A 25,116-nucleotide genomic window follows, 5' to 3' on the forward strand; every position below is an offset into this window, starting at 1 on the left:
TATATTAATTACTAGTTTGGTACCAGGCACAGTTTTCTAGAGATGAGCTTGAGCGGACAGAGAATCTGAGACTCCCAGACGGAGAAAGAGCCTGGATGGCTATTCCTACCCATTTTCTGTTCAGCGAGGCGCATGTGTCTGTCCCTAGGCTGCCACCTTTATTCCAGGTGTCAGTCAGCTCTGCACTTTGTCAGTTCCAGAGGTGAGATGCTCCCCCATTTGTGTAGCTGCCTGTCTAGATTTTAGAAAGCTCACTTTAAGATTTCTTGTTTAAAAAATATATACTCAACGAATATTTATTGAGCATCTACTACAATTTTTCTTTTCCCATACTCCTCTCACTACCCTGTTCCTCTCTCCCAAGGAAAAAAACCTACAAAATATATTCTGTACATTTTTTAGAGAACGAAAATGATAATATAAAGTTTTCATATATTCTTTGCTATTCTTTTAAAAAAATTTATTGATTGATTTTTAGTTAGAGTTGAGAGAAAGAGGGGAAAGGAGCAGGAAGCATCAATTCATAGTAGTTGCTCCCCATTTGTGCCTTGACCAGGCAAGCCCGGAGTTTCAAACTGGCGACCTCAGCATTCCAGGGCTACGCTTTATCCACTGTTCCACCATGGGTCAGGCAATTCTTTACTATTCTTTTTCATATCAGCACACACTTTATTTAATTTCTTTTTTATTTTTTCAATTACAGTTTACATTCAATATTATTTTGTATTAGTCCAGGTGTAGAGCATAGTGGTTAGATGATCATATATTTTACAAAATGTTCCCCCCAATATTTCCAGTACCCACCTGGGACCATACAAAGTTATTTCGTTATTATTGACTCTATTCCCTGTACTATACTTTGCATCCCCATGAATGTTTTTTTTTTTTTTTTTTTACTTATTTTTATTTTATTATTTTTTTTTTTTTCATTTTTCTGAAGCTGGAAACGGGGAGAGACAGTCAGACAGACTCCCGCATGCGCCCGACCGGGATCCACCCGCCACGCCCACTATGGGGCGACGCTCTGCCCATCCTGGGCGTCGCCATATTGCGACCAGAGCCACTCTAGCGCCTGGGGCAGAGGCCACAGAGCCATCCCCAGCGCCCGGGCCATCTTTGCTCCAATGGAGCCTTGGCTGCGGGAGGGGAAGAGAGAGACAGAGAGGAAAGTGCGGCGGAGGGGTGGAGAAGCAAATGGGCGCTTCTCCTGTGTGCCCTGGCCGGGAATCGAACCCGGGTCCTCCGCACGCTAGGCCGACGCTCTACCGCTGAGCCAACCGGCCAGGGCCCCATGAATGTTTTGTTAATTGCCAATCTGTACTTCTCACCTATCCTACCAACCACCCTCCCCTCTGACAACCATCAGTCTGTTCTCTGTATCTATGAGTCTGTTTCTGTTTTGTTTATTCATTTATATTGTTCTTTAGATTCCACATATAAGTGAAATCAGATATTTCTTTCTTAGACAAAATCTAAACCCTCTCCCTTGCTTCACTACCATCCCCTCCAACCCCTACCCCACCCTCCTGAGTCCAGAGATCCAGCCAGTTGTCCTGGAACATCAGCACACAGGATTGGCCTAAATCAAAGTTTGGGACTAGGGACCTTAACTACACTTAACCCCCATTCCACAATCTTACCACACAACGTTTTAAAACAACCTGAAACTCCTTTCTGTGCCCAGGCAGACAGTGACCCTGCAGTAGGGCGGTGGGTGGGCTGTCCATTCAGGGAGCCCTGTGTGGCAGCCAGTTTCTGTGTGACAGCCACACCTACCCTGTGATCTCTAGGCTGCCTTAGTCACCCACTTTTACACAGCTGTTACCTGCCTGGCCCATGTCTAATCTATCTTCCTGCATAGATCTTGTAGACTGGCATACTATCTCTCATAAAATATTTACTTGGCATTTTTTGTATACAAAACTTTATGCTTGGGGGAGGTAAGAAAGTTTTTGTTGTTGTTTAAAGTCATAGTCTTACCTCTCAAAGAGTTATCTGATTAGAGAGAAATGAAAAATGTCAAGTAATTCAGTCTGCTGAGGTGCAGAAGGCCTGGAGGAGTGTGCTGGGCAGCAGAGCTGAGAGGGGGAGGGTTGCAGCCGCCAGAAGTGGCCTGGGCTCCATTCTCTAGTGTGGGTTCTAAGTGGGGGATGACAGCATCAAGGACGGTGCTTTAGGAAGTTGGGTGTCCAGCGATGCTCCTGGGACTCTGTGCCCATGGGAGAGAGGCCGGGTCAGGTTGCTGATTTGTCAGTTCATCCTAACTGCCCAGGGGAAGAATTGTGGCTGCATTTGGAAATGGAGGGTGGAGGAAGAGTCTGGAGAGTGTGTGGAGGAAGAGTCTGGAGGATGACACTGGACTGGGTGTGTGAGAGAGAGGGAAGAGCCAGGGATGACGTGGAGGTTAGTGCCTGGGTGATGGAGAGCAGGGTGGGGCCACTGACACCATTAGCAACATCAGGAGGAGGAGATGTTTCTTAAGAAGGTCATAAGGCAAATAATTACCTGCAGGGGTTGAAATGGTGGGGGCTTCTAGACAGAGGTCCTCGGGTGGGTGGTTGCAGGTTTGTGGAAAGGATGGGCTAGTCTTCTGCCCAGAGATGGAGTTGAAGCCCAGGCAGTGAGGGCCTTTCCAAGGGAGAGAAGAGGGCCAAGACAGCGTGCTGGGGAATCGGTCTGGCCAGGGAGGGGGAAGAAGCAGAGAGGCCTGCGATAGAGCCATCGCAGGGAGGAGGAGGCAGGAGAGCTGGCATCAGGAACCACAGGAAGAGAGGTTTGGAGAAACCAGGACTCCGGGGAGGAAGTCTGGTGCAAGCAGCAATTGCTGCAGCAGGAAGAGTAAAATGACCCAGCTCTTTTCAAAACCAATTTGGCAACATGCCTTAGAAGTGTCCAGAGCACTTGACCCAGCAGTTCCACTCTGAAATCTCTCTGAGAAAAACCAGTCTGGCTATTTTCTACTTGAGCCCTTCTGGAGCCTCCGTTACTTTCAGATTCACCAGATTCACCAGCCAGCCACGAGGTCTCGCTTGCCTGCATCCTCTCCCATCCCCTGCCCACCAGCTCTACCTTGGCTCGTCCTCCACCAGACTTGTTTCTGTCCTTCAATGCATCCCCGTGCCTTGGCACACAGGGCTCCCTCTGCTTGAAATGTCCGTCTGTCTGTGTCCGTGTCTCTGTCTGCTTTGCTCACCCAGGCCTGTACCTTCTAAATTCAGTGTGAGCAGTGCCTCTTCTGAGAGGCATCTTTGCCCTCCAGCCAGACACCTTTAATAATGACTGGTCATAACTCTTTAGCTGTCTGCCCCTTCGGTTGACCAAGCGTTCCTAGAAAACAGGGAGCACTGGGGGCTCAATCTGATATGTGCGTGCACGAGTGAGTGAGTTTTCTTGCTTTCAGAAGAAGCTGTACGGCGTGAAGATGATGATGTTGGTGATGGTTAGTTTTATCTCACAGTCACTGAGCACTTTTCACGTGCTAGACACCATCCTCAGGACTTTATGTGCTTTCTTTCACATAATCTGAATAACCAGTACTCTTTTGTCATCCAAGTTTTACAAATGGCTCAGGTTAAATTGCCTAAGATTAGATAGAAGTGATGGAGTCAGGATTAAAAGCCTGTGTTTTTCACACCTCCCACTACTACCACATTGGTTCAACTGCCTTATCCTCTTCCTCCTCTTCAAGCGACCTGACCTCCCCCTGCCCTGCCCCACAGAGGCCTGATGGGAGGTCCATCTGCTTCATTGCTGCCTTCCCTGACACCTGGTTGTTTATCATATTTCTTCTAATAACAAATGGAAACAAACCCAATTTCAGCACAAGGGGTAGAATTTGGTGGATTTTAGAAGACCCACAGGATAAAATAGAATGAAGTAGCATTAAAAATGTTACATAGGCTGACCAGGCAGTGGCACAGTGGATAGAGCATCGGCCTGGGCTGCTGAGGACCCAGGTTCGATACCCTGAGTCACCAGCTTGAGCACAAGCTTACCAGCTTGAGCGTGGGATCATAGACATGACCCCATGGTTGCTGACTTGAGCCCAAGGTCTCTGGCTTGAGCAAGGGGTCACTGGCTCAGCTGCAGTCCCCCAGTCAAGGCACATATGAGAAAGCAATCAATGAACAACTAAGGTGCCACAACAAAGAATTGATGCTTCACTGGCTCAGCTGCAGTCCCCCAGTCAAGGCACATATGAGAAAGCAATCAATGAACAACTAAGGTGCCACAACAAAGAATTGATGCTTCTCATCTCTCTCCCTTCCTATCTGTCTGTCCCTGTCTGTCTGTCTCTTTTTCTCTAAAAAAAAAAAAAAGGTTACTTAATGAAAAGTTCATAACAATATGGGGGAAATGCTTGTTATAGTCAAAAATGAGGGCACAAAAATTGTATGTTGTGTGATCATAAACATATAATACGTGTGTTTACATGTGGTCTTTTTTCCAAACCAAGGAAGGAGACCATATGTCCATAACTGAAGACTAGGGAGTCTGCTGTTCTACAGCTGCAGGGAAGTCAAGGATGAAGGCTGAAGAAGCGGCCTTAGACTTGGCCTTTAGGGGATCCTTGACATTGCTTCTCTTTCAGCAGAACAGTGAGGGAGCAAGGGACACCTGGGCATGGTGACGGGCTGAAGGAGGGGACAGTAGAGGACTGGAATCTGGAGCTAGAAGACAGGCACGAGGCATGGGCTAGCCTCCGAAAGGAGCGGGGACCTGAGGCTGCAGGGATGGGAGCAGAGGACATGGAAGTGTTTAAAACAAAGGAAGCTGGAGGGCTCCACGACTGCTGAGGATGCCACATGGGTAGGGCTAAGAGCTGAAGAGAGTGACAATACCACCAACCTTTTTTCTTGCAGTGTCATTCCAGACCCTTCGTCATCAAGGCCACTCTCCTCTGGGTGACTTTCAGTACCTTGATGCCTATCTTAGTGACACTGTTTTCTGGATCTGGTCTGCTTGGCTCTGAGAACCGTGGAATGGTGTGGCTGCGACTTCCTGTGGGTTGCCCTCAGTGCAGGAGCATTGAGTTAGTGTCCGGTTTGCTTCAAGCAGAGCTGCTCGTTGCTGCCGGTGGAGCACGCCGTAGGTGATGGCTGGGGTTAAGTCTCGGTTCTGCCCCTTTCTAACTGAGTGACACTGTGCAAGTTACTTAACCTCTCTGGGTTTCCACACCTGAAAATGAATTTAGGTTTTACTGGTCATTGTAAGGCTGAAATCATCTGTGTAAAATCCTTAGCAAAATACCTGACGCATAATGCTTAATGAACATCAGTTTTTTCAATATTGATGCTATTATACTGTTGATTTTTGGTACCTATATATTGGACTTTACACTTATCCCTATTAAATTTTCTAACTTGTTGTTTAGTGTTCTGCAGCTTGTCAAAACCTTTTCCAATTTTGACCAGCTTTAGCTAATGAATATGTCATCTGGAATTTGTTACATACGTTCTGTTCTCTCATCTAAGATATCGATGAGAGTGATGAGCCAGGGCGAGGCACTAGAGCTCGATGGCATGCCTCTGGAGACCTTTCTCCAGCTGTTCTGCGCGTGAATCAGGACTCAGCTTATGACTGGTCTTAGCCACGGATTCACAAAGTATATTCTCCTTGTTTCATTCACTTCTGCATGGGGAACTCACAAGACATCCTAACAGAAGTTTGGCTGAAATTCAGGTGTGCAGGGTCTCTGGCTAAAATAAGGTCAAAATTCAGTTTAATGGTTTTCCAAGTGGCTATTTTAAGCAGCTTTTAGATTTCTATATATCATTAACTGCTCTGAAGAATTTGATTTATCCTTTGTAATATATATAGATAGTTCAAAAGAGCTTTAAAAAGGGACATAAAGACTAAATGTCATTACTGAATTGCTATGAATTTAAATTTTTGATCAATAAATGTTTATGGAGTGCTAGTTCTGGGCAAGTCATTGTATGGGTTCCAAGGGCAAAAAGAAACGGCTCTTAGAGTTCAGGTGTCAGTGGGGGAGATGGAAGTGACCCAGAAACCCGGGAAAGGGGCAGAGAGTGGCTACAAAGGAAGCATTCAACTCTGCCAGGGGTAAGGGTGGCAGAGGAAGTCGGAGGAGTGGAGGGGAGTCTCGAGCTGACCTGACTGCTCAAAGCAGTTTGCTCACCGGCGGGTGAGGAGTGCACTGTGCAGAGCCAAGACAGAGCTCAGCACAGTCTAGAACAGGGGTCCCCAAACTACGGCTTGCGGGCCACATGCGGCCCCCTGTGGCCATTTATTCGGCCCCCGCAGCACTTCTGGAAGGGGCACCTCTTTCACTGGTGGTCAGTGAGAGGAGCACTGTATGTGGCGGCGTCGCTCACGTACAATACTACTTCCAGTGACATGGGACGCGCGTGTCATGGCTCTGGAAGCGCGTCATACCACTTGTTACGGCTAGCAGTGATAAATATGGAACTGGACATTGACCATCTCATTAGCCAAAAGCAGGTCCATAGTTCCCATTGAAATACTGGTCAGTTTGTTGGTTTAAATTTACCTGTTCTTTATTTTAAATATTGTATTTGTTCCTGTTTTGTTTTTTTACTTTAAGATATGTGCAGTGTGCATAGGGGTTTGTTCATAGTTTTTTTTATAGTCCGGCCCTCCAACAGTCTGAGGGACAGTGAACTGGCCCCCTGTGTAAAAAGTTTGGGGACCCCTGGTCTAGAAACTGCTAGTGCTGTGGGTAGAAGCAGATAGAGGGATTGACTGGGGGGAGGGGGGGGACGATGAGGCTGAGGATGGCTCCACAGGCCAGGCTGCTCAGCAGAATCCATCAGGCGGAAATGTTAAAGCTTTCATCTTGCTGGGATGACGGTTCAGGTGTGGGTGAGGGGCTCTGTGTGTGCACAGACACGGGGTGCTCAGAGATTCATCTGGTTGAGAAGCAGGCCACAGGCTCTGGGGACAGGGGAGGGGAGCTGACTGATGCCGGGCTGTGGGGGTGGATAGGGCAGACAGATGAGACCTTTTTCCAGCACCTGGCAACCATTTGTTGTCGGGGGAGAGGGAGGGGGAGCCCCGCACATTGTCCCAGGTTTCCTACTCGAGAGGCAAGAGAACGGAGGGTTGGGGGAACAGGTCTGGGGTCTGCACAATGATCATACGGACCTAGGATTTGTGAGTGTCTGAGGACATAAAGGCTGACGTCTGGAAAGCAGTTGGAAATGTGGTCTAGACCCACTGAAAGATCTGGGCTGGAGGACACAATGGTGTGCACAGGCGCCAGGGCTGTTCTTGGAAACCATGGGAAGGGGTGAAAATCTCCAGAAATCGCCTGTTGTGAGAAGAGATTGGAAAGGACTTTGAGAGACACAAGAGGGGGCCCAAGAAAGGGCCAGGGGAACAAGGGAAGAGGAGGTGGAAGAGAGGTAGCACATATCACCCCTCCAGCCTGGCTGACCTGGACTGTGTCAAGTCCCTGCCAGACCAGAGGGCGGCTAAGAAGGAAACTGGTGTCATTCTATATTCCATGTAAGGTCCTCAAGCCACTTCTGTGGCTGATGCCAATAGACCCCCCTCAAATAGGTGAGCAATCTGAGAAGATGCTGCTCTTTCTCACCTGAGCATGTGGGGTGTGTGGATTGGGCACGTTCCTGGGAACACAGCACTTCCTAAGGGTCAGTGCACCAGAGGCCTTTGCCTCATTCCCGAGGCTCCTGTGGCTTTGGGACACCTCAACTTCCTGCCACGAGGGGACGTTCCCGGGGAAGGTGGGAAATGGGCTTGTCCCCAGAGGGTGGTCTGAGTCAGGAGGCCCCTGCTGCATGAATAGGAACCACGCTGGGGAGGTCCCATGAGAGCTAGTCACCTTGTTTGCAGGGACTGCGTTTGTTTGTCTAAACACTGCAAAGTTAGCTCTTCCTCGGGTTTGAAGAGTTGTCTTGTGGGTAAAGGAATATGAAAAAGAAGGGAGGGACTGAATGGGTGTAACTTAGGTGGAACTGGGTAAACTTTGGTGTGTTTACTTACCAGGCTGGGTTTCAGCTGCGGAGCCCTAAATGACTGACTGGCAGCATTGCTGGTAGAGGCCCCAGACCCTGTGGGTGTGGGCAGCCTGGGAACTCAGGATGGCCAGGGAGGCCATTGTGCTCACTCCAGAAGAGAAGCAGACGTTTGGCTCCATGTGTCCTATTACTGCCAGTCATTTAAAAGTGCTTTGAGCCTGGCCTGTGGTGGCACAGTGGATGAAGTGTTGACCTGGAATGCTGAGGTCGCTAGTTCTAAACACTGGGGTTGTCAAGGCACATATGGGAGTTGATGCTTCCTGCTCCTCTTCCCTTCTCTCCCCCTTCTTTCTTTCCTTTCTAAAAAAATGAATAAATAAAATATTTTAAAAAATAAAAGTGCTTTGAGCCAAAGTAAACCAATGAAACAAATCTAAAATACGTGCTGGAAGAGTCCGTGAGCCTTCAAGTAGGTGGTGGCACTGGAGAACTCAGAACCATTTTCGGGGCCAGACTCATTGTTCACAAGTAGTTCAAGTAGGAGTCCGAGGCCCTGGCTTGAGATCAGTAAAACAAAAGACTCAGATTGCTTAGGGATTTTAACGTTACTTCTCAGACCCTGGACTTCTGTGAAAGGGCTTGACAGAGCGCAGCTGCAGCCCCGGCAGGGCTCCCACCAGAACACCATTTTTATCTCTTCCACAAGTAAGCTGCCACTGTGTCAATGAAGTCAGCTTTCTGCAGCTGTAAAAACAGCGTTGGCAAGCTACCTGCAGTAGACAATCCTCAAGGACCGTTTCAGCTCTGAAATCCTATAGTGGCCAATTCTTGATAAATTGGGATATTCTGTTAATGATTTCAGCTTTATGAGGTTTAGCAATAAGTATTTGCAGTAGCAGACCTGAGGTAGAAGACGGTAGCCTGCGGCAACAATGTACATGGGGTGTGGGCATGTGTGTCTGAGAGGTGGGTGTCTCTGCGTGTGCATTAGGCTTCTGGCCACCTATCTGCAGCAGTGTGTATATCTAAGTGTGTGGGGTTGCCTGCCGTGTCATTCTTCTCTTCTCTCTCCCCTCCTCTCTCGGATCTTACCCATCCCATGCCACCTGTCAGCAACCTTCTGCTCTTAGCTACCTTAGCTACAATAATTACAGCAACCAAAATAGCTTAGGGAGTCATGATTGATATCCAACCAATTTTAAATATATACATATATTTTTTTGGTTAAGTGAGGCAATTTATAGTAACAGATTAATAGCTATGCTCCTCAACCAACTTTGCCCAAGTCTAGCAGTGAAACCCTGAACTGTGTTTTATACTTACTTTTTATTTTCTCCAACATCTTGTTATGAAAATTTAAAGTATAAAGTTGGGAGAACTCTACACTGAGCATCCGTCTCACCACCTAGATTCTAACATGAACATTTTACCATATTCGTTGTATCACATATCTATCCATCTTTCTATTCTTCTATCCAGCCCTCAACCCATCTTATATTTTGAAGCATTTTAGAGTAAATTATATAGTATGTCAATACATGTCCTAAATATTTTAGTATGCATAGTAAGTTCCACCTTTATTTAGCTCTGTGTATAAAATTTTCAGACAAGAAAACACAATTTTTTTTAAAGTTTTATTTTAATTTATTGTGTTTACATAGATTCTAGTGTCCCCCCGAATACATCCTGCCCTCCCCCATGTTCCCCGCCACATCCCCCTTGTCCCCCTCCCAGTTATGCCCTCCCCTTCCCTCCAGGATTTGCTTTTCTGCTCTCATCCCATCCTATCATCCTATCATCCCCTTTCCCTCTGTCCACTTTCCTCTGGTTCCTTTGATCCTGCCTCTGTCTCTATTCCACTCCTCAGTTCCTATTGTTCGTCAGATTCCTCAAAAGAGTGAGGTCATATATTTTTCTTTCTCTGCCTGGCTTATTTCACTTAACATAATAGTTTCCAGGTCCATCCATGTTGTTGCAAAAAGTAATATTTCCTTCTTTTTCATGGCCCCATAGTATTCCATTGTGTATATGTACCACAGCTTTTTAATCCACTCGTCCACTGACGGACACTTGTCTTTTCAGTAGAGTGGTTCAGAGAATTCTGAACCAGGACTCAAAGGGCCCCAGTTCAAATTCTGTAGCACACTAGCAGCAGGATCCTTGGGTAAGGGATTTAATGCCCTTTGAGCCTCAGTTTTCTCTTTTAATGTGAAGATCATTAATATCTATGCTACAGGGTTACTTTAAAGATTAAATGGGAGAATATATGTGAAATGGCTTGGTATATGCTCAGTTAACACCAGGGTAGGTCCAAAATGACTGCCAAATATTCATTAACTCTTCTTTCCCCTTATAGTCATTTTTGTCTTCTCTAAAATTTTCTTGTTATAATATAACATATTTGCAAATGTTATTTGTCTATCAGTTCTTGGAAGTGAGGAGAAATGAGAAAGTTTAGACCCTGATCAAGAGGCAATGTTGAGAATAGATACTGGAATTTAGATTTAAAAAGCTCTGAGTCCTAAACTCTGGTCACTGAAATGCCCTTACACAACAGACGTTGTGTGGTTTAGAAAGATTCCAGAAGTAGCATTATATTTCCCAGGGGGCAGGAATCAGGCCAGGACTGAGAGTTCAAAAAATTAGAAACTCTCTACACTGATCTAACTCCAGAACTAGAATTTGCAGATTCTAAACATTAGCGTAAACAGCTGAAGAAAGGAAAAGACGCTTCAGACAATTAAAATTTAAAACATTGGAAAGACACGCCATCTTATTCTGAGAATATTTTCAAATAATTTGAGGAAAAAACTGAATTGACTTGTTGGATGTTGCTGGCTATGGAGACAGTAGAAACCCTGAATTATCATTCTTATTTACAAGCACAAAATAAATACTACTTAATGTAATATAGGCATGGATATTGGCATGACAGATGTTTATCTAGATATAGAAAATATACTAGTAAAATCATATAATTTTGATTTTGGAAGCAAACCATTTTTTTTTCTTTTTGGTTAGCAGTGGAAAGACCCAGATAGCTCGATGGGAAAGGGCAAAGAATTGGCTGGGAAGATTTCCTAAGTAGCAGGGGGCAGTAGGAGGCACGGGCAGATGACAGCAGAGTTTGGCATTGGATAACTCAGTCTTCCATGCTCTGCTCTTCCTGGATTATTCTCTCTCTCTAGTCTGTGATAATCCATACAATAGAAAGGGAAACATTTTTGCACCCCTTGCCCTCAATATTTTTAAAATTGAATTTTATTGGGATGACTGGTTAACAAAATTATATAGGTTTTAGGTGGCCAGTTCTACAACATATCATCTGTACACTGCATGCCCTCAACATTTTGTTTTGACACCCATGGGTAATATTTTGGACAAATGGCTCCTAGGGATATGTCCCAGAGTGTTAACCTCCTGAGGATACCAGTTTGTTTTATGGGAACGAATGGTGTGGGCTTAGGGAACTCTTATTTTCTACTCTTGGTCCTCCTGAGTGAAGGCAGTGGGAGTTAAGCCATGAGGAGTTCCCCTAAGCTCTTAGAAACATGGTGAAAAGTAATTTGCAGTATGAAAAACTTCACGTTTGCTTAGCTGTGCACTGCCCACTGTGTGTCAGGCACCTTGCTGGGCACTGGGGTTGAGAGGAAAGAAAAAGTGGTCCCTGTTCCTAATTGTCAGGAAGTGACATATTTGGATGCTATTTCAGAGATCTGAAGAAAGCTGTGAGAGTAGAGAGTGTGGGTAGCTGCCCTGGGGTAGGAAGTTTGTCACAGAAGGCTTTACTCAAGGAGGCAACCCCTCAGACTCAGGGTAAATGGAGTTGGGCAGGTAAAGATGAGGATAGGGGAAGAGCATAGAGGCAAAGAGAATGAATAATATGTGCAAAGCTATTACAGTCTGAATGCTCAAGGCAGCAGGTGTAAGGGTGTATAGACCAAGAAGAAAGTCAGCTGGGGCCTTTGAAGGGTCTTGTGGCAAAGGTGGATTTGGATTTTATCATTTACTAAACAGGGAACTGATAGAAGTTTTTAAGCAGGCACATAAAATGATCAGATATATTGCTTAGAAAAATAACTGGTGATAGAATGAGCAGATTGGAAACAGGAAGGCCAATATAAAAATGGGAAAAACCTGACCAGTGGTGGCACAGTGGATGGAGCTTTGACCTGGGACGCTGAGAACTCAGGTTCCAAACCCCGAGGTTGCTGGCTTGAGAGGGGGCTCATCTGGCTTGAACATAGGATCACCAGCTTCAGTGTGGGGTCCCCAGCTTGAGTGTGGGATCATTGACATGATTCCATGGCTGCTGGCTTGAGCCCAAAGGTTACTAGCTTGAAGTCCAACATTGTTGGCTTGAAGCCGAAGGTTGCTAGCTTGAGCAAGGGGTCACTGGCTCAGCTGGAGCCCTCTCCCTTTTCCCATCAAGGCATGTATGAGAAGCAATCAATGAACAAGTAAAAGTGATACAACTATGAGTTGATGCTTCTCATCTCTCTCCTTCCTATCTCTGTCTGTCTCTTGCTAAAAAGAAGAGAGAGAAAAAACCAATAAACCAAAATAAAACTGGTATTCATACTATTGGTATATGTAAAGCCCTAATTTATTAAATGATTGTCCAAATCTTCATTTTTTGAACTTAAGCACAGAGAATTCATAGTATCAAATTTATCTGAGGAAAATAAGTGTTTTTTATTTTCTATTCACTTTTACTTTTGGTTAATTTTATTTTTTATTACAATAAGTACCTCATTAGTTTTGCCTTTGAATGTGTTCTTTTTTTCCCTTGAACTTAATTTGCATGTTTTGGGTGGACAACCGTTGTTCCTGGGCTTGAGTTCAGTGGTAGTGTGAGTTGATCCTATTCAAACAAAACATAAAGCAACTAAAAAAGCCTTGAAGAATGAAGTGAAGGCCCTGGCCGGTTGGCTCAGTGGTAGAGCGTCGGCCTGGCATGCAGAAGTCCTGGGTTCGATTCCCGGCCAGGGCACACAGGAGAGGCGCCCATCTGCTTCTCCACCCCTCCCCCTCTCCTTCCTCTCTGTCTCTCTCTTCCCTCCCACAGCCGAGGCTCCATTGGAGCAAAAGATGGCCCGGGCGCTGAGGATGGCTCTGTGGCCTCTGCCCCAGGCGCTAGAATGGCTCTGGTCGCGACAGAGCGACGCCCCGGATGGGCAGAGCATCGCCCCCTGGTGGGCGTGCCCGGTGGATCCTGGTCGTGTGCATGCAGGAGTCTGTCTGACTGCCTCCCCGTTTCCAGCTTCAGAAAAAAAAAAATACAAAAAAAAAAAAAAAATGAAGTGAAGCTTCAGTCTCTTCCTGAAAGTATCTTTTTTAGTGAGAGACAGAGGGACAGACAGAGATTGACAGGAAGGGAGAGAGATGAAAAGCATCAACCTGTAGTTGCGGCACTTTAGTTGTTCATTGATTGCTTTCTCATACATGCCTTGACCCAGGGACTCTAGCTAAGCCTGTGACTCCTTGCTCAAGTCAGTGACGTTAAGCTAGAGCCAGCAACCTTGGGCTTCAGGCCAGCGACCTTTGGGCTCAAGCCAGTGACCGTGGGGTCATGTGGCAACCTTGTGCTCAAGCTGGTGAGCTTGTGCTCAAGCTGACAACCTTGGGGTTTCAAACCTGGGTCCTCAGCATCCTAGAACAACATTCTATCCACTGTGCCACCACCTGGTCAGGAAAGATTTGTATTTTCTTATATAGCAATCCACATAGTAAACTTTCTAAAGTTCACCTTTAGATATCTCTTAATTTCCTCCTCAAGATCTCCCCTTTCATCCTTAGTAATGAAATCCCTATATTGTTGATGTAGCAATATGCCCAGATATGCAATTGAATCTCCTAATCTCTCTTTACAGAAAAGGGTAGTGGTCCAAAAGAGGTAAGCAGGTGTGCTGCAGTGAGACTTTTAGAAAAGTACTTTAAAAGAGGCTGAATCCTCTGGGATGTGCAACCTTTTGTCCCTGCCTGTTTATTTTTCATGATGCCTAGATCATAGACTTGATGGCTGGAGCTGCGGTGATCATCTTGTAGCTCTGAGGGAATTTTGAGGATAAAAGCTATGGTGTCTTAAAGATGGTGCAGCAGAAAGACAGGTCCTGGTTATTTTTTATTTTATTTTTTTCTGAAGCTGGAAACGGGGAAGCAGTCAGACAGACTCCCACATGTGCCCGACCGGGATCCACCCGGCACGCCCACCAGGGGGCAATGTTCTGCTTATCCAGGGTGTCGCTCTGTCGCGACCAGAGCCACTCTAGTGCCTGGGGCAGAGGCCAAGGAGCCATCCCCAGCGCCCTGGTCATCTTTTGCTCCAATGGAGCCTTGGTTGCGGGAGGGGAAGAGAGAAACAGAGAGGAAGGAGAGGGGGAGGGGTGGAGAAGCAGACGGGCACTTCTCCTGTGTGCCCTGGCCGGGAATCGAACACGGGACTTCCTCACGCCAGGCCGACGCTCTACCACTGAGCCAACCAGCCAGGGCCAGGTCCTGGTTCTTGATGGTGATGGAGCCATGATTTCAGCACTTAATGGTGTACCTCTGGATTTTTAAAAAATGAGAGCAAAACAGGCCTTTATTATATTTCAATTAAGGCTATTTCAGATGTGTTACTAGAAGCTGAAGTTATTTCTAAGTGATACAACCTCCCTAGACTTTGAAAGGAGATTCTAAAATCTAGCAATCCTGGCAGGGGTGTTACTGATATTATTAATCAATCCAAAAAGTATCATATCAATTTCTCATTTTCTTCACTTTGACAGTTTTAACTTGTCACGACATATTGGTTATTTCCCCTTTTGTCTTATTGCGTGCAGGTGCATTGATTTCTTGTTACTTACCCTAATGCTAGTTTTTATTCTATGCCATCCCATTCATATATCTTCTTATTTATCTCTGACTCTCATATGAAATGACTGGATTTTCTTTTCTTTTTATTGATTTAAATTTATTGTGTTTACATAGATCCAAGTGTCTCACTGAATACACCCCCCAACTGCTGTGTTCCCCTCACCCCAACGCCCATCTCCCTTCCCTCCAGGATTTGCTTTTCTGCTCTTTATAATGCTGTGTTATGTATATATAATTTCACCAATCTCTATCCCTTCTCTGATTCCATCCTCTCATCCCCCTTCCCTATGACTGCTTTTCCTCTGGTCCCTTTGATCCCACCTCTGCCTCTATTCTGTTCCTCAGTTCACATTGTTCATTGGATTCCTCAAATGAGTGAGGTCATATGATATTTTTCTTTCTCTGCCTGGCTTATTTCACTTAGCATGATGGTTTCCAGGTCCATCCATGTTGTCACAAAAGGTAAGATTTCCTTCTTTTTCATGGCTGCATAGTATTCCATTGTATATATGTACCACAGCTTTCTAATCCACTTATCCACTGACAGACACTTGGACTGTTCCAGATCTTGGCTATTGTAAACAATGCTGCCATAAAAATGGGGGTGCATTTCTTCTTTTGAATTGTTGATGTGGTGTTCTTGGGATATATTCCTAAAAGTGGGATGGCTGGGTCAAAAGGCAGTTCCATTTTTAATTTTTTGAGGAATTTCCATACTGTTTTCCACAGTGGCTGTACCTCTCTGCATTCCCCCAGCAGTGCAGGAGGGTTCCCTTTTCTCCACATCCTCGCCAGCACTTATTCTGTGTTGTTTTGTTGATGAGCGCCATTCTGACTGGTGTGAGGTGATATCTCATTGTGGTTTTAATTTGTATTTCTCTAATGATTAGTGATGCTGAGCATTTTTCATATGCTTATTGGCATCTGTATGTCCTCTTTGGAGAAGTGTCTATTCATTTCTTTTGCCCATTTTTTGATTGGATTGTTTGTCTTCCTGGTGTTGAGTTTTACAAGTTCTTTATAAATTTTGGTTATTAACCCCTTATCAGACGTATTGTTGAATATGTTCTCCCATTGTGTGGTTTGCCTTTTTATTTTGTTCATATTGTCTTTAGCTGTGCAAAAGCTTTTTAGTTTGATATAGTCCCATTTATTTATCCTGACCTTTATTTCTCTTGTGCGTGGAGATAAATCAGCAAATATATTGCTGCAAGAGATGTCAGAGAGCTTATTGCCTATGTTTTCCTCTAGGATGCTTATGGTTTCACAACTTAAATTTAAGTCTTTTATCCATTTTGGGTTTATTTTTGTGAATGGTGTAAGTTGGTGGTCTAATTTATTTTTTTTGTGGGTAGATGTCCAATTTTCCCAACACCATTTGTTAAAGAGACTGTCTTTACTCCATTGTATGCAATTACCACCCTTGTCGAATATCAATTGTCCATAAAGATGCGGGTTTATTTCTGGGTTCTCTGTTCTGTTTCATTGATCTATATGCCTGTTCTTATGCCAGTACCAAGCTGTTTTGATTACAATGGCCTTGTAGTATATCCTGACATCAGGAAGTGTGATACCTCCCACTTTATTCTTCTTTTTCAAGATTGCTGAGGCTATTTGTGTTCTTTTTTGGTTCCATATGAGTTTTTGGAATATTTGTTCTATATCTTTGAAGTATATCACTGGTATTTTAATAGGAATTGCATTGAATTTATCAATTGCTCTGGGTAATATGGACATTTTATTGATGTTTATTCTTCCTAACCATGAACACGGTATATGTTTCCACTTGTTTGTAACTTCCTTAATTTCTTTTATCAATGTTTTATAATTTTCTGAGTATAAGTCTTTAACCTCGGTTAAATTTACTCCTAGGTACTTTATTTTGGTTTTGTTGCAATAATGAAGGGGATTGTTTCCTTAATTTCTGTTTCAGACAGTTTGTTGGTGTATAAAAATGCCTCTGATTTCTGAGTATTAATTTTATATCCTGCCACCTTGCTGAATTCATTTATCAGGTCCAGTAGTTTTTTGACTGCAACTTTAGGGTTTTCTATGTACAATATCAGATCATCAGCAAATAATGATAGTTTTACTTCTTCTTGTGCAATTTGGATGCCTTTTATTTCTTCTTGTCTGATTGCTGTGGCTAGGACTTTCAAGACTATGTTGAACAGGAGTGGTGAAAGGGGGCACCCCTGCCTTGTTCCTGATCTTAAGGGGATTGCTTTTAACTTTTTTTTTTTTTTTTTTTTTTACAGATACAGAGAGAGAGTCAGCGAGAGGAATATATAGGGACAGACAGACAGGAATGGAGAGAGATGAGAAGCATCAATCATCAGTTTTTCGTTGCAACACCTTAGTTCATTGATTGCTTTCTCATATGTGCCTTGACCTTGGGCCTTCAGCAGACCAAGTAACCCCTTGCTCAAGCCAGCAACCTTGGATCCAAGCTGGTGAGCTTTGCTCAAACCAGATGAGCCCGCACTCAAGCTGGCGACCTCAGGGTCTCGAACCTGGGTCCTCTGTGTCCCAGTCCAACGCTCTATCCACTGCGCCACCACCTGGTCAGGCTACTTTTAATTTTTGCCCATTGAATATGATGTTGGCTGTGGGCCTGTCATAGATGGCCTTTATCATGTTGAGGTGTGTTCATCCCCACTTGGCTGAGAGTTTTGATCATGAATGGGTACTGGATTTTATCAAATGCTTTTTCTGCATCTATTAAAATTATCATGTGGTTTTTCTCCTTCCTTTTGTTTATGTGGTGAATCACATTGATTGATTTGTGAATATTGTACCAGCCTTGCCTCCCCAGAATAAATCCCACTTGATCATGGTGTATGACTTTTTTCATGTATTGCTGGCTCCAGTTTGCTAATATTTTGTTGAGTATTTTAGCATCTAAATTCATCTGGGATATTGGCCTATAGTTTTCTTTCTTTGTGTTGTCTTTGTCTGGGAAAACACACAAAGCTTAAGTCTGTGTTCTCTGGCTTTTGAAAAGTGCTTAGCACCTGTGTAATGCAAACCTCATCCAGGCTTGGAATGTTGCCGTCAGCCCAGGTCCTTTCTTCACGCACTTTCCCAGTCGCTTGTAGGCCCGAGCTGCCCCCAGATGCTCTACTGCTCTGGTTTTTTCTGACTGTACATTAGTTTTACCTGTTGTAGCACTTCATTTAAAGGGACTTACACAGAATGTACTTATTTGTGTAAATCTTTAACTAACCCTACTGCTTTAGAGATTCATTCAAGGCCTGCCTTTTATCAGTAGTTGACTTTTTATTGGTTAGTTGTATTCCATTGTTTGAATACAACACAGTTGTATTTCTTTCTCTTTTTAAAATTTATTCTCATATTAATGGACTAGTAGCCTATTTCCAGTTTGGGGCTATTTTGGAAACTGTGGTGTTCATCCCAGCTCTTCTCCTGGGGAACCTGGAGGACAGTTTTCTCTGGAAAGTGAGGGTTAGACACTGCCGACCTCTCAGGCTTCATCAAGAGCTGGTATCCTGGGCTATTGAGCCTCTAGATTCAAGAGCTTTCCTAAGTACTGCTGCATGTGTTCATCTGGTGCTTCCCAGTTCTTGTTCCTATTGGCCTGCTCATGTCCCAGGACATCAGGGTACCTGTAGGGGTGCCCTGTTGATAGAAACTACTGATATATGAGCCGAGAGATGCAAATACGCTCATATGTACATGCAGCTATAGGTAAGTGATTGGCTAGGTTAGTAGGAAGACCACAGTGAACTATAAGAAGATGCCTTACCCTTTTGGCAACCCAGCACTGTGCCAGACATAGACATCATAGATGTTTAGCAAGTGTTTATCGAATGAATGAATGAATGAATGAATGAGTTGAATTGAATGAACAAATGGACAGATGAGTGAATTTACAGATTGTCACAGGAAACTTAGATGTGGTGCCGGGTGGGAGAGCAGACACAGTCAGTGCACAATGCAGCAGTGTGCCTGGAGGGGAGAAAGGAACAAGTCACAGGGCCCTATGATGACAGCTGCAGTGTAGCACCTGGTAGCCACTGTGTCTTTACCTTAAGCAGTACTCAGGTACCACTGATAAATTCTGGAGAGTGAGACCACCCTCTTTCTAATGTGTGAATTATTAGGCATGTGTATTAGTCTGTGTGGGCTGCCATAACAAAACACCACAGACTGGGTGCTTACACAACAGAATTTTTTTTTTTTTTTAGTTTTTTAGGTTTTTTTTACAGGGACAGAGAGAGAGTCAGATAGAGGGATAGATAGAGACAGACAGACAGGAACGGAGAGAGATGAGAAGCATCAATCATCAGTTTTTTGTTGCGTCACCTTAGTTATTCATTGATTGCTGTCTCATATGTGCCATGACCACGGGCCTTCAGCAGACTGAACAACCCCTTGCTCGAGCCAGTGACCTTGGGTCCAAGCTGGTGAGCTTTTTGCTCAAGCCAGATGAGCCCACGCTCAAGCTGGTGACCTCAGGGTCTCGAACCTGGGTCCTTCCGCATCCCAGTCCGACGGTCTATCCACTGCGCCACCGCCTGGTCAGGCACAACAGACATTTATTTCTCACAGTTCTGGAGTCTGGGAATTCCTAGACCAAGGTGTTGGTAGGGTTGGTGTGTGGTGAGGACCTCTCCCATTGGGTGTAGACAGTTGCCATCTCACTATTGACTCACACGTCCCTTCATCAGCTTCATTAGTGCATGCAGGTGAAGTGTGTGCAAGCTCTCTGTTATCTCTCTTCTTATAAGGACATATCCTATATGATCAGGACCTTATGACTTCATTTAACCTTAACTGCCTCTTAAAGACCCTGTCTCCAAATACAGTCACACTGGACATTAGGGCTTTAACATATGAATTTTGGAGGGGACATAATTCAGTACGTAGCAGTATGGTTCTGCCGAAAGACTTGCACATGAGCACTGAGCCAGGACTACCAACTGCTTGTTGGGAATGGAGCTCAGCAGCTGCATCTGGACTGCTGTATTCCCCGCAGCGGGAGGGACTCCCTGGCTGCTCCCCTGTGTGAAACTGGGATAATGCTGCTGTGACATCACTTCTGTAGCACTTTGCAAAGTGCTTTCCAGTACATAGTCTAATTTGACCTCCCAGCAAACCTGTGAGGTATTGTCATACCCATTTTATGAATGGGAAAAATGAGGCACAACAAGTTTATTGTCTGGCCATGCACCCCCAGTCCAGTAGTGAACCAAGGGTCTCTGCTCTAATTCTAGTAGACAGCACCCAGGTTGTCCCTTTAAAGGCACGCATGGGTTTTCTTCTCACTCCCGGGCTCTCAATTCTCAAGGTGCATTTGGGAGGCTTTAGGGATTCTGCGGCCTAGAAAATGAAGAGCAGCTAAGCCTGCTGCGTTGCAGATACACTGAAGATCACTTCATAAGCAAAAATTAGGTAGAAGTATTCCTAATGAAGGAACTGATCTAGTGGACAGAAACAAACCTCCCCGAGTCTCATCACCTGATGATCTGTGTCTTATTTTTAAAATGCTGAAATTAAGCCTGTCTTTTTGTGTTGGCCAGTACAACAGGGTTTGGATTCCTGATCCTGAAGAAGTTTGGAAATCTGCTGAAATAGCAAAGGACTACAGAGCTGGTGACAAAGTCCTGCGACTTCTGCTGGAGGATGGAACGGTAGGGTCCCTGCTGGCTGTGTAGCTACCAGGATGTATTAGGGTAACCAAGGCACAGTGGATAAAGTGTCGACCTGGAACGCAGAGGTCGCTGGTTCAAAACCCTGGGCCTGCCCGGTTAAGGCACATATGGGAGTTGATGCTTCCTGCTCTTCTCCCCCTTCTCTCTCTCTCTCTCTCTCTGTCTCTCTTCTCTAAAATGAATTTTAAAAAGGGGGGTAACCAGGGTATGTGGTGGGTTGGGAAAACGGTCCCGGGGGAGCAGCCAGGGAGGGCACATAAGGGGCACTCAGACTGGCCAGCTGTCTGTGAATGCACTCGTGTTTGTAACACTCCCCCTGTCCCCCACCCACCCTGCACTCATCCCATGCTGCCCAAATGAAGGCAAACGTTCCCTACCTCACTCTGTAATAAGATGCAGCAGACGGCTCTGTGCACAGTGCTGCATTTCCAGGGATTCAGCCTGGATGGGAGAGTGCTGACAGCTGGTTGGCCATTTTGGTTTCCTACATCTCAGCACAGAGACTGAGCAAAGACAAGACACTCAGAGGGAAGTGGTTTGAGCCCCAGGCATAAACTGTCGGAGAACAATATCAGGAGGGAAGATGAAGAGAAATAGAGGAGGGAGATGGAAAATGGGGAGGGAGAGGGAGGTGTGAGAGGGGAACAGGAAGAGCGAGTCAGGCTGTGGATGGATAGAAACTTGTAAGAATTGGGACCTCCAGGAGGGAGCACCGAGGGACGAGTAGGGAAGTGACGGGAGATGGTACAAGTGGAAAGTAATGTCCAGCTTTGTGTGACACCGTGAGGGGCCTCTGTCAGTGTTGGTGTGGCAAGAGGGAGATGGAGGTTGAGCAGGAAGATCAGCAGTTGTTCCCACAATGGAACGTTGATGAGGAGTTTCTCTCAAAGGCTGGCTATGCCTTTTGATGACCAGCTTCTGCAGATTTTGCCTTTGCTTTAATTATCCATCACAAGTCTTCCTGTCCCTCCCCTAGTGCTAATGACATCCCACTAGATCCGTAGCTAAGGTGGCCCTGCCTTTTAGAACGAGGCATCTGGATACAGAGCTGGACAGAGGATTCTGGATCCATCTGGATGCCACAGTTGGTCTGGGGAATATCATACGAATATTGAAATGCTGGAATTTCCAAAGCATGCAGATGGCCTCTTAGAGATAGGACACAATGTTTCCAGGGAGAGTATCTTGGATGTAGGAGTCATTTCCTGAGAAACTAGAAGGAAGACAAACGTAGAAATTAAGGGCACATCCTCTAGAATCAGAATATCTGGGTTCAGAACCTGCCACCGCAACTCACTAGTCTGTGACAGTGAGCCCTTTGATCTCCTCATATGTAAGACGGAGTTAGGAACAGTACAGCATCACAGGGAGGGTCAGTGAAGAGCAGATGAGCTAATCCAGGTGGCGTGTGCAGGTGCAGCAGGTGTAGCGAGAGGACGCTGTGCCCACACTCAGCCTTTCCTCTCCCACCTGCAGCTCCTGCAGTCTGTGTCGAGTGCGTCCTGGGCAGGCAGGGTTCTGATTAGGGATCAGACGGCTCTGGGAGAAAAATCTCAGCTGCTGCGGTGACATTTGCTGCTTTAGTAATATCAACAGGGCTTCAGGTAGCAACGTTCCTGGCCCTGATCCAGCCACCCAGAGGAGGAGGGACAGGCAGGTAAGATGGCAGGCAGCCAGACTGCTCTGTAACTGGACTCTTTGTCCATACCATGAAGGACAAAACCTGCTCTGTGTAGGAAAATGGCATCTCTGCCTCCTACCCTCAGTCCGGTGTTCTTCACGTTCTCTCCCCTCCCTTAGACTGTCTGTTCTGTTTGTCTTCCTCTCTCTCTTTCTTTGTTTCTTTCACACACACACACACACACACACACACACACACTGGCTGAACTGGAAAATTTAATTAATTTAAAACAAATAACAGAAAAACTCATAGGGAATGTAAAAATTATGTACGAGTGGCATTTTTATTAATTTTGTTCTCAGAATAAAAGTGGGTAGATGAAGACTGTTCTCTTAAAGCAGGCCCACAGATATATGATTGCATTGTCAATGGAACGGTTGTCCTGGACCGCCCTAGGCCGCTCTCCTTAAGCAAAACAGACCAAGCAACCAGCAGACTAAACCCTTGTCAGCATTCATAGGAGGCATCAGGACGGAGGCCTCAGAGTCAGCCAGACCCATATTAGCTGTGTGACTTTGGACAAGGAGCTCAACCTCTCTGAACCTGTCTCCTTACCCGTTAATTAGGGTAGCCATGTTCTCCTTGGAAGGCAGTTTTGAGGATTAAATGAAATAACCAGTGCTGAGTGCTTGATATCGGGTCCGTATAGTGGTCACTCGCTAAGGGCCAGCTGAGCCACCGTGAGCTGGTCCAGGACCGTATATGGAAAGAAAGGCAGGCTGGGAAGGTGGAAGGGAAACAAGCTTGTTCAAGCCACTTCCCCAAGCCGTGAAAGGAAAGTGAAGGAGTGAAGGGCGTTGGAAGAGGTGGCCGTAAGATCTACAGATGTCTGACTCTGACCAGGTGGTGGCGCAGTGGCTAGAGCGTCGGACTGTGATGTGGAAGATGTCTGACACTTGGCAGGCCGAGCTGTCTGTGAGACAGACACCACAAGGCGTGCTGACCTGGCCTTTGTTCTGCTCAGGCCGCTACTTTTGGAACAGTGGGTGAAGTCCAGCAGAGGAGAGGCCAGCCTGGGCAGGCAGCTCAGCCCAGGGTGAGGATGTTAGTGAGCCCTCAGGACCACGTGTGGCCTCTTTCAGAGAGACCACCGCCGGCATGGACCCCTTCAGAAGCTTCTCATCACGAAGCATGTCAGCTGCCAACAGTGTTCTCCAGCCTAAAAGCTACAAAGGACCTTAGGTGATCGTGTCATTTCCAGCAGCAGAATTCTGTTTTCAACCCAAAACTTCCAAGGCGCCCAATCTCGAAACCATGTACAAGTGGGGCCCCTGCTCTGTAGTCTAGCCAGTCTTTTCACAGGTGAGAGAAGAGAGACCCTGCGAGGCTGTGACTCATCCTAGGGCATCTAGCCAATACCCGGTCCCCTGGCTCCCACTTTTTAAAAGTCAGCCGTGAAGATAATGTTCTCATTGCTCCAAATAAATTTGGTCTTCAGAGAGTCAGGGATCACTCTGAAAGCGGGTCAGTAGGGCAGAGACAGTGGTCCAGCAGAAACACCAAAAATCTTTTACTTCCAGAACTTTAATTCTTTTTTTATCTGTAGGAGCTGGATTACTCCATTGATCCAGAAGCCCTGCCTCCGCTCCGGAACCCTGACATCCTCGTGGGTGAGAATGACCTCACGGCTCTCAGCTACCTCCATGAGCCCGCCGTGCTCCACAACCTCAGAGTCCGCTTTGCAGAGTCCAAACTCATTTACACGTACAGTGGTAAGGAGAGTGTCCATCCCTTGGAGGGCAGGGATGGCACCAAACTTACTGCCTGCTGTCTAGGTCATCCTGACTATACATTTCACATTACATTTCTATTAAGAATGTTGACTTTTGTCAAAAGGTGTAATCACACCCAAACATTTGCCCGAAGTTCTATCTGAAAGGTACAGACATTTGATCTTAGAGAGTTTATCATAAGAAGTGTCTAGATGGGGAGAATTTTCAACGAGAGCTAAGATTGGACTACGAAAAAAATATGTAGATCAAGCTTGTGTTTGAGTTTTTCATTGAATTTGATAGATTTATTACTTCTTTGGAGTAATGATATTATCATATTTACATGGAGAAGTGCCAAAACCGGCCCTGGCTCAGTGGTAGAGTGTCAGCCTGGTGTGTGGATGTCCCAGGTTTGATTCCGGATCAGGCACACAAGAGAAGCACCCATCTGTTTCTCTACCCTTCCTCCTCTCACTTCTCTCTCTCTCTTGCTTCTCTCTCTTTTTTTTTTCTCTCTCTCTCTCTTTTCCCCTCCTGCAGCCATGGCTCAATTGGAGCTAGTTGGCCCCGAGCACTGAGGATGGTTCCATGGCCTCTGCCTCAGGCTCTAAGAAGAGCTCGGTTGCTGAGCAATGAGGCAACACCCCAGATGGGCAGAGCATCACCCCTAGTGGGCTGGCCACATGGATCCCTGTCGGGGTGCATGTGGGAGTCTATCTCTGCCTCCCCTCTTCTCACTGAATAAAAAAGAAAAAGAAAGAATTGCCAAAATCTCTTGGTTTTAGGGCAATCTCACCTGTCATCTAACCCTCTCAGAGTAGCCCAGATATGCAGGTAGCATCAACAAGGAACTGATTTGGAGCACGAAGTGACCTTTCCAAAGTCACACAGAAGGTTTAATAAGTGGCAGAGTTGGGGTTTGTCAAAAGAAGCTAGAGGAACGGGTGATAGTAAGAATCCCATCATTGTGTTTGACATCTTTTCTCAGGAATCATTTTGGTGGCCATGAATCCTTACAAGCAGCTGCCAATATATGGAGATGCCATCATCCACGCCTACAGTGGGCAGAACATGGGCGACATGGACCCGCACATATTTGCTGTGGCAGAAGAGGCATACAAGCAGATGGCCAGGTAGCCTCCTGCCAGGCGGGGCTTCCTCTTGCTCTCCTAATGCTCCTGCATTGCTGGGTCCTCACTGGGGAGGGGAGACATCTGGCTTGGTCT

At 45.7% G+C, this 25,116-nt stretch overlaps 1 protein-coding gene across 2 annotated transcripts in view; it reads left to right on the forward strand.

Annotated features, from left to right (window-relative positions):
* MYO5C (myosin VC) overlaps window positions 1-25,116 on the forward strand; it is a 114,102-nt gene that overhangs the window by 1,616 nt on the left and 87,370 nt on the right. For both annotated transcript variants that reach the window (XM_066341824.1, XM_066341825.1), the window contains exons 2-4: window positions 20,366-20,476; window positions 23,725-23,890; window positions 24,879-25,023. In XM_066341824.1, the coding sequence (XP_066197921.1) occupies window positions 20,366-20,476; window positions 23,725-23,890; window positions 24,879-25,023 (422 nt within the window). The remainder of the gene's footprint in view (window positions 1-20,365; window positions 20,477-23,724; window positions 23,891-24,878; window positions 25,024-25,116) is intronic.

Source organism: Saccopteryx leptura, chromosome 6 (assembly GCF_036850995.1).
Source record: "Saccopteryx leptura isolate mSacLep1 chromosome 6, mSacLep1_pri_phased_curated, whole genome shotgun sequence".
NCBI classification, from domain to species: domain Eukaryota; kingdom Metazoa; phylum Chordata; class Mammalia; order Chiroptera; family Emballonuridae; genus Saccopteryx; species Saccopteryx leptura.